This window comes from Erinaceus europaeus, chromosome 10, assembly GCF_950295315.1.
Source record: "Erinaceus europaeus chromosome 10, mEriEur2.1, whole genome shotgun sequence".
Lineage (NCBI taxonomy): Eukaryota > Metazoa > Chordata > Mammalia > Eulipotyphla > Erinaceidae > Erinaceus > Erinaceus europaeus.
The window spans coordinates 78212210-78221290 of record NC_080171.1 but is presented as its reverse complement, the minus strand read 5'-3'; the positions used below and the strand labels follow the sequence as shown (position 1 = coordinate 78221290).

Genomic DNA, 9081 nt, shown 5'->3' with positions numbered 1-9081 from the left:
AACATTTTTTTTGTGTGTGCGTGTGTGTGCGTGTGTGTGTGTGTGTGTGCGTGCGTGCGTGCGTGCGTGCGTGCGTGCGTGCGTGCGTGTCTCCTTGAATTTGAGTGCCAGGACCATAAAGTAAAAGTGAACTTCATGGGTGGGAAGATAGCACAGTAGTTCTGCAAAATGACTCATGCCTGAGGCTCCAAGGTCCCAGGTTCAGTTACTAGCACCACCATCAGCTAGAGCTGAGCAATGCTCTGTTATGAAGAAAAAACAAAAAATAACTATTAGAGCACATGCCTTGCAGTGCCTGGATTTGAGCCCTGATACCACATAGAAGTGAGTGCGGGGAGTCGGGTGTTAGTGCAGCGGGTTAAGCGCACGTGGCACAAAGCACAAGGACTGGCATAAGGATCCTAGTTTGAGCCCCCAGCTCCCCACCTGCAGGGGGGTCGCTTCACAGGCAGTGAAGCAGGTCTGCAGGTGTCTATCTTTCTCTCCCCCTCTCTGTCTTCCCCTCCATTTCTCTCTGTCCTATCAACGATGACATCAATAACAACAACAGTAACTACAATAGCAGTAAAAAGGGCAACAAAGGGGAAAATAAATATATACAAATTAAAAAAAATGTGATGGGTATTGAAGTGATGCTTTGATGTGCTTTCTCTAAAATAAAATGAAAAACTCAGTTTGGGAGGCCATTCAGTGGTGTCCTGGACTCATTCCTTAGCACTGCATCAAATAATGAAATATAAGCAGATGGGAATAGGTCTATGCTGTTTAGAGCCCTTGTCTGCTTCCTGACAACCCTTGTGTCTGACTGCCCAAGAGAAAACCATCTTGTCTGGTCAGGGGCTCCTGTTTCCTGTTTGCTCTGTAGGTGCCTGGGATGGGAGCAGAACCCACAGTCCCAGTGTGGTTGGTCCTGTTGGGGGCCTGCTGCTCCATTGTCATGTGTTACCACTCCACACCCTATGAAGCTTCTGGGCACATGTGTGCTGACTAGCTCAGGGCTGTGCCCAGACCAGCACACAGATTGCCATAGCTGGCTTCTCACCAGATACTCTGCTGGTGCATTCAGGCTGGAAGCACTGGGCCAGGAAGATGCAGGTGGTAGAAGTGGGCCCAGCCTCTAGACTGATCATCTGCAGCATTGGCCCTCCAGCAAGGGTGTAGGGCACTGGCTCAGCTTAGGGACACATTGAGACACAGGCCCAGAGGCATCAATCACCTCTGCCTGAGCCAGGAGGGTAGACTGTTCCTGGAGAGAGTCTCCCATGCCTTCCCATTCAACCTGGGGAGGACCTCTGGGGATGTGGCCTGGGACCAGGTCTGCAGCTTGGCTCCCCTCCCCCTTCACTCCCATTCCTGTGACATCTGGAGGGCTCTTCTGTGCTGCACCCCATTCCACCCCCCCCCCCCAACACACGCACACCCACATACCTGTTCCCAAACTGAAGGGCTAGCATCACTCCAATCCTTCTTGGCCTCTTAGACCAGTGACATTGGAGGCAGTGGTGGCTGCTGGGGTCCTGTCTCAGGCCCACACTTGCCGGCCCCACTATCAGGGATCTAAGGAAGGACACCAAGTCCCTGGGGTCAAGTCCAGCGGCAGGAAGTCTTGCACCCCCACCACTGTAGAATGAAGCTTGCCTGAACTGTCCCACCCCACCCCCACTCCTCAGGACTGAGTGAAGTTGATGCCAGCAGGATGCAGGCAGAAAAGACTTGGTTCTGCACCCCCAGCCATCTGCCTTGGTTCAGCAGTCAACTTCCCGCTTTGGTCAAGCTTGAACCCAAGGCAGACACAACACCGAGTCACTGGGCCTGGGACCCTGGGACGTAGCAACAAGTGGGTCACCAGGGCTTTGCGGGAGTGGAGAGGCCTGTGCGGGTTTCGGGGCTGTGAGGACTCCACATCAGGATCCTTGCTCCTCCCAGGCGGTAGAGCTAACGGGCAGGGCAGCGCGGGGGAGTGGGACCCTTCTGGAAGTGGGGCGCGGCGGTGGGGGTCCCGCCCCGGCCCCGCCCACCCCAGTGTGAGCCCTCCCCCTGCAGCCTGCCCCGGCGAGGTGTGGGGCGGAGAGCGGCGCTGCTTGGGCGCTGCACGCGGGAGGCCGGCGCCGGCCCAGCCCGGACAGGAGCTCTCGCCTGACCCCGGCGCCGCAGCCGTCGCGCCGCCGCTCCCGGCTCGTCCCGCGCAGACATGCACCGGCGGCGGCCCGGCGCCCCCCGGGGCCTCGCCCCCGCGTCCCGGCTCTGAGCGCCGCCGCCCCCATGAACACGTCCGGGCGCCTGGCTTCCCCGCGCTGAGCCGCCGCCGCCTCCCGCCATGCGCTGGGCCTGGGCCGCCGTCGGCCTCCTCTGGCCGCTCCTCGGGGCCGTCGGGGCGCGGCGGGAGCCCAAGCGGCCGCGCCAGCCGCCGGGCCAGCGCACCGAGCCCTTCAACTCCACAGTGGCTGGAAATAGCGAGGGGCTGCCCGGCTCCCCCAAGGTACCCGCCGGCGGAGGGCACGTGGGTGGGAGCCTCTGCAGGGGCTGGGGACCCGGGGATCCTGGGCAGCTCTTATAACTTCCTTGGGTGGGGTGAGGTTGGGGTTCACCTGCTTTGTTGGAGCTTCCCGGGGAGAGATGGAGGGAAAGGAAGGACTGCCCTGCAGCTACCTGCACAGCTGGAGGCGTGGGGAGGGTCCCCAGTGCCCCCCTCCCAGAGCCTCTAAGCCCCAGTTTCCCAGGCGCAGGGGTCAGGACTGACCCGGACCTGTGCTACCTGTGGGTCCTTGACCTGCTGCACAGCCAGCACTCCCCTCCCCCATGGTCTTAGGCAGGGGGGTACTGTCCCCCCACCCCTAGAATCCCACTGAGACAGGAGACACCCACCCCCCAGATTCACCTCCCAGGCCTCTGGAGCTGAGGGACTCCTGGAACCCCAGCACCAAGTCCCCAGGGCTGCAGGACAAGCGGAGGGGGCAGCTGCCCTGGCAGGCTCCCTACACACCCCCACCCCCGCCTTTGATCCTAGCCTCCTGCCTGCAAAGAGCCTGCTCCAGGCGGCTAGCCCTGCTGCTTCCAGTCCACAAGCCCCAGGCAGCCCGAGGCCCCGTGCTTGGATGGGCAGGCAGAGGGGAGTCAGGTTCTCTGGCCCCAGCAGGGCGCCACTGGGCAACAGGGCACAGCTGGGGGGGGGGGGGCTTCAAGGGCACACACAGAGCATCCCAGCCTGGAGAGAGGGCTTGGCCAGCTCCTCCCCATGGTACCTGGGCTGCCCCTCTGGAGTTTGGGGACAGTCTGCCCTCTAAGGAGAGGGGATGGGGATGGGGCAGTGATGGGGCCAAGAAACAGCCCTCCTCCAACTTCAAGCCCTGTCCCCCACTCTATTTTATTTCCTCTGGCCCCTAGAAACCACAGACCCACGTGTTCTGGGTCTCCTGAGTGTGGCTGGGGGAGGTCATGTCCAGGGAACAGGCTGATGTCATGTGTGGAGGGATACTTGCCCTCCCACCTCTCCAAGGCCCCCAGATAGAGGTCTGTCTGGCTCACTGGGAGGAGCCTCAGCCTCTCCAGGGCAGGAGCCTGGCCTTCTCAGCACTTGGAATGCTGAGCTGCTTATGGGGTGGGCCCTTGTGCTGCCCCCCACTCTGCGTGGCAGTGTCCTTGGAGCAGGTTCTCGAGGCTTCAACAGACACCTTGTCCTGGCCAGGCTAGCAGTGGTTGTGCTTCTGTCTACTTTATGGGATCCCTGTGACTCTGTGTCTCCCACTGAGCTCTTCTGCCTTGCCTGGGGCACAAAGCAGGCTCAGGAGGAGTTGGATTTGTGTTCTGTCACCTGGACTTGCCTGGACTGGGGTCCAGCTGCGGCTGGGTCTAAGCTTAAGTGGCAGGCTGGCCAGAACACCAGGGCTGCCAAAGGCACTCCCTGGGATGGCCTGGTGTGGCTCAGGGCCCAGAAACTCCTGCCTTACACTGCCCACCTCTGCCTGGGCCATGCTTACTATCTGGACATGTGAGCCTGGTAGCAAGTCCCCTGCCTCAGAATGCATGGATGTGGCCACCTGCAGGGACAGGGCACAGAGGCGACACAGATCAGAGTCAGGTCCTTGCCTCCCTTGGCCATCTGCCTCGTCTGTCTGAGCTAGACCCCAGGGTCATGCTAGCCCTGTCCCCTGCCCTGTAGCCCCCTGAGGCCCCAGGGCCTGAGTTCTCAGATGCCCACAAGACATGGCTCAACTTCATCCGGCGGCCAGATGATGGGGTCTTGAAGAAAAGATGCCGAAATCGGGACAAGAAGTTGGTAAGCCTGGGGTTATGTCCAGGCAGGCAGGGGTTGGGGCTGTGGCTTCTGATGGAATATTTACTGTCTTCTGCCTCCCCACAGCAAGGCCTCTCAGGCCCCCCAGGTCCTCCTGGGCCCCCTGGTCCCCCAGGGCCCCCTGGTGCTAAGGTGACACAGGAGGCCCTGCTGCAGGAGTTTCAGGAGATGCTGAAAGGTGAGGTACTCCTCACCCCTCCTCACCTGGGCCTTGGAATGATGTCACACTGACCCTAAGCCTTGTCCCACACAGAGGCCACTGAACGCCGGTTCTCCGGGCTGCTGGGCCCGTGGCTGCCTGAGGTGCCAGCCGGACGGCTGGTGCTGGAGGCATTCCACTGCCGGCTCAAGGGGCCACTGCAGGTGGACAAGAAGACGCTGGTAGAGCTGCATGGCTTCCAGGCCGTGAGTGCTAGGCAGGGGCAAGGGCACATCTCTGTGGTGTCACTCACCCCTGCATTGCAGCTAGGGGCAGGGTGCTGGTCAGGCTACAACCTAATGCCACCTGAGCAAGTTGGGTACTGTCATGTGCTGGGGGCTGGATGTGACCCGAGGTGGCCCAGAGCTCGCAAGGCCTGGTCCTCTCCTGTGCAGAGCCCAGGTCTGCCCCCCTACTCCAGGAGAAGAAAGGCATGGGGCAACCCTACTCATGGGTGGGGCCCGGTGCAGTCCCCAGCCAGGCTCACCCACCCACCCTCCCTCCAGCCCACAACCCAGGGTGCCTTCCTGCGGGGGTCTGGCCTGAGCCTGGCCTCAGGCCGGTTCACGGCGCCGGTGACTGCCATTTTCCAGTTCTCTGCCAGCCTTCACTTGGGTGAGTGGGGCCTCTGGGGGAACACGGGGGACACCTTCCCAGGGGGCTCCGCAAAAAATAGATCCTGGGTCTATTTTTTGGGGCTGCGGGCCTGCTTTCAGCCTGCAGTTCCTCTGCTCCCCCTCCCCCACATGGACCACTGCAGCCCAAAGCTGTCCCCATAGACCCCCGGGAGCTGCAAGGCAGGGCGAGGCCACGGGCCCGGGACACTGTGCGGGCATTCATCTGCATCGAGTCTCTGTGCCATCGGCACACGTGAGTGTTGGTGATGGCGGAGGGTTGCCCCAAACCCAGGGCTTCATGGGGAGGGTTCCACAGGGTTTCTAGCACCTGCTGCGCTCTCATCCCCGTCTGTGCCTGGCCAGGTCCTTGGAGGCTGTCTTGGGCCTGGAGAGCAGCAGCAGGGTTTTCACCGTACAGGTGCAGGGGCTGCTGCAGCTGCAGGTGAGCCAGATTGGGTGGAGATCCTAGGGGCAGGGGTCCTAGGAAGGTGAGGCCATGGGCAGTGATGTCACTGTGGTGCCTGCAGGCTGGACAGTACGCCTCTGTGTTTGTGGACAACGGCTCTGGTGTGGCCCTCACTGTCCAGAGTGGCTCCAGTTTCTCCGGCCTGCTCCTGGGAGTGTGACATGAGGACCCTCCCTACGCCCACCCCTAGGGCCTGCTGAGCTGCTCCCCACCCTTGAGCACACCCCCATAGCCCCCTTAAATCCTGTCATGGCAATAAAGAGTCCTAGCCCTTGCTGTTACCTGGTTACTGCTATGGGGTGTGGGGCTCTGGTCCAGAGGAGTAGGTGTGACCTGGGGTGCTCTCTTGGCCAGGATGGGAGTGAACTTCACCTTGGAGGTAAGTTCTGATGGGCACCCCATCACAGATCTGGTACTTGCCAGAGGCCCCTGTCTAACCTGCAGGCAAGAACAGAGTCCACCTAGGTCCCCACCCATGCCCAGGACTGTCTCTTGGACGCCCTCCAAACCCTGACACACCTGCCATACCCTGTGGAAGCCCCAGGGCGGTAAGTGCACAGGGCGTGAGGCTGAGGGCCCTTGATGTCCTGGGGAGACAGGTGCAGGGAACAAGGCCACTTGAGGTCCCAGCCCCCTACCCCTAGCAAGGGCCCATGCAACCCCCACCTCAGAAGGTAGGTCATGGCCCCCTGGGATGGGCACACTGCCTTAGGCCTGACCTCCACCCCATTTTGGCTCTAGCCAACACAGGCCAAAAAACGTAAATTGGTCCTGGATGTGTGGGACTCTGTGGAGCCAGAGATACCATCTCTAGCTGACAGCAGTGCCTGGAGAGAGGCTGGGTGGTGTAGGGCTGGGACCCTGTTTCTAGGGCTGAGCAACCAGGACTTCCTAAGTGGGGGCAGGAGCTCATCTCAGGGTGGGAGATGCCTCCTGTGAGCTTGGTAGGGACTTACCTGCGAGCAGTCTTCTGGGTAATGAGGAAGTCACGGGGCTGTGCACTCAAGATCCAGGGAGGTCCCGTGGGGTGGGGGGAGTGGGTGCGCTGAGGACCCTTGAAGGTTGGGAAGGAGATATACACAGGGGAGGCCAAGTTACAGAGGCCCTTGGCACCACAGGGATCACTATGGCCACTGCCCACTCATGGGAGGGGACAGGTGGAGGACTGAGCCCCTGGACGCAGCAGTGCCAGGGCCTTGCTGTTCTCGGCACCCTCCTGCCTATCCTTCAGCATAACCAGTTCCTCGTGGATGGACTGTGATGACAGTGCCGGCCGCCTGGCCTGGGTGCAGACAGGAGGCGGCAGACAGGAGTGGAGGATGAGCGTGAGGAGCTCTGATGGGCATGTGGCCAGCGCCAGGGAGGCCCCTGTGTCCCGGCGCCTGACTCCACCTGCCTCCCGGCCTGTCTCGTCTTCCTCCGTCTTTCTGCCCCTAATTGGGGTCATTAGCCACTTAGCTGTAATTGCCCTGGAATGCACTGTCTCCTGTGGATCCCCCACTACTGGGATGTGGGGGCCTTGGAATGGATGAGCTCGCAGGGAGGGGGCCCCCAGCGTGGATGGACCCAGTACAGCAGCTCCAGCCTGGATCACGCTGCTCAGCTGAGCAGGGAGCAGGCTTCTCAGGCCATAGGACTCCAGGGATGCTGCTCTCCTGCTTCCCCAGCTTTGGAGCTGGACTTGGGGCCAGAGCTTCGAGCACGGTGCTGGATGGCCTCTGGTTGACCCTGGCCCCTGGCGCCTCCCTGGAGCCCGGGAGGGCTGGCCTACCTTCACTGACCCTGTGAGGGCTGCTTCCCAGAAGCTCCCTGGACCCTGACATGTGGGGTCAGCTGCTGGGGCTGTGCTGTGGGCCCAGGAGGGCAGCCTTCTGGCCCCAGCGTCCTGACGCTGTGAGGCCCATGGTTCGAGCACCCCCACTCCCCACCCCCAGTGCACTGTCCTGGTTTGAGTGCAGAAAAGAATGTGGACATCTGGCCTGGGAAGGCTGGAAAGTGTTCTTGGGGCTAGGAACCACTGCCAGCTCAGCAGCCTGACCCACCCGGGGCCCTGGCTGGAGCTGGGGGGGCAGGGGGCGGCCAGGGCTGGGGCTCCAGCGGGGGACACAGCAGGCACAAGGATTGCAGAATCCACATTCCCTGGCCTGGGTCCTGAGATCCTGGGGTCCTGGGTTCCTGGGGCTGGGGGAATGTTGTATCACACTCCAAGTAGCTTCTCTGACCCGAATGCATGCCCCCCCTCCCATGTCTCTCCTACATGTCCTGGGGAGGTGTCTTGTTATCTATAAGTATGTGTGTGGGGGGACCATAAGATCATTCTAGCATGTGCAATGCTGGGGACTAAACTCAGGACCTCATGTCTGAGAATCCAGTTCTTTTTTAAAAAAATTCTGTTTTATTTATTTATTTATTTACTTACTGGCTAAAGATAGAAACTGATATGGAAAAAGAGATAGAGGGGGAACAGAGACACTAGCAGCACTGCTTCACCACTCATGAAAAATTTCCCCTTCTGTAAGTGAAGACTGGGGGCTTGAACCTGAGTCCTTGACCATGGTAACACACATGCTCAATCAAGTGTGCTACTGCCTGGGCCCTTTATCCAGTACTTTATCCTCTGTGCCACCTTGCGGGGGACTCAGGGAGCCAGTCCCTGTAGTGTGCTTGCCCCTGAGTGTTTGTGCCTGCTTGTGGCAGGGTGGGTGGGTGGGTACTGCTGTCTTAGTTGTTTCTGAGCTGGGAAACATAGGACTGTCCATTAGCTAGTGTCCAAGGTCCCAGGCAGGCTGGCTCCTGAGCTCACAAGGGCCATACTTGGGATCTTTGGTGTCCCAGAGCCCATCAGGGTAGACTTGTCAGGCTGGTGGCCACAGTTGGCCAGGGTGAGGAGTCAGAGGTGGAGCTGACTGGCCAGCAGGAGCCTGAGCTGGCTTAAGGCCTTTGCACTATCCACAGAGAGAGACCTGTTAGTAGGGGGCTGGGAGCAGGGAGGACACTGCACACCTACACTTCTGAGTGGACCCCAAAGGTGAGACCCCCACACCTCTGAGGTCAGGTTATCGGAGATGGGGGGATGTCCCAAGCCTACACTTCTGCCTGGCCCCTGGCTCATCTCACACCATGTGTCTGCCCTGCAACTTGGGGACAAAGGATCTTTGTTCTAGAGGGTTTAGGGTGCAGCCCCTGCTCTGGGGCAGTGACTCATGACTTGTGATACCATCAGTCTTGCAACAGCCAGAGTGTCATACACCTAGGCGGCAGGCCAGCAAAGACCCCCACCTGTGCCTGAGGCCTCCACAGCTTGCTTTGGGACCTGGGTGTGTGAGGGTGTGGGCAGGGAGGTTGCCAGAGGGCTAAGAAACCCTGCTTCTAAAAGAGAGGACTCCAGATGCAGCCCCTCTATGTCTAGTCCCTGGCCCCAGTCTCTGATTCTCAGTCCCTGGTTCCTCAGACCTTGGCCTCCTAGTCCCCAATCCTGATCTCCAGTGCCTGATCCCTGGTCCCT

General features: G+C 60.4%; 1 protein-coding gene across 2 annotated transcripts; it reads left to right on the top strand.

The window, feature by feature from the left end:
- Positions 1-2031: 2031 nt before the first annotated feature.
- Positions 2032-5850, top strand: C1QTNF12 (C1q and TNF related 12). 2 transcript variants are annotated; one of them, XM_060199837.1, is made up of 8 exons: positions 2032-2479; positions 4160-4276; positions 4361-4472; positions 4548-4699; positions 5000-5108; positions 5254-5363; positions 5474-5552; positions 5638-5850. In XM_060199837.1, the coding sequence occupies exons 1-8, from the start codon at positions 2318-2320 to the stop codon at positions 5739-5741; spliced, it is 945 nt and encodes a 314-aa protein (XP_060055820.1). In that variant the 5' UTR covers positions 2032-2317; the 3' UTR covers positions 5742-5850. The 2 variants fall into 2 exon arrangements, with proteins under 2 accessions (XP_060055820.1, XP_007525802.1); XM_007525740.2 differs by having other exon boundaries at positions 2034-2479; positions 5273-5363.
- The last annotated feature ends 3231 nt before the right edge of the window (positions 5851-9081 follow it).

What these genes read in the sequence shown, in the direction of transcription:
- C1QTNF12 (XM_060199837.1), top strand. Translation starts at nt 2,318, where the DNA reads ATGCGCTGGGCCTGGGCCGCCGTCGGCCTCCTCTGGCCGCTCCTCGGG. An exon ending in GAAATCGGGACAAGAAGTTG is followed by an intron (nt 4,277 to 4,360) that starts GTAAGCCTGGGG and finishes GCCTCCCCACAG; the next exon opens with CAAGGCCTCTCAGGCCCCCC. An exon ending in TCTCTGTGCCATCGGCACAC is followed by an intron (nt 5,364 to 5,473) that starts GTGAGTGTTGGT and finishes GTGCCTGGCCAG; the next exon opens with GTCCTTGGAGGCTGTCTTGG.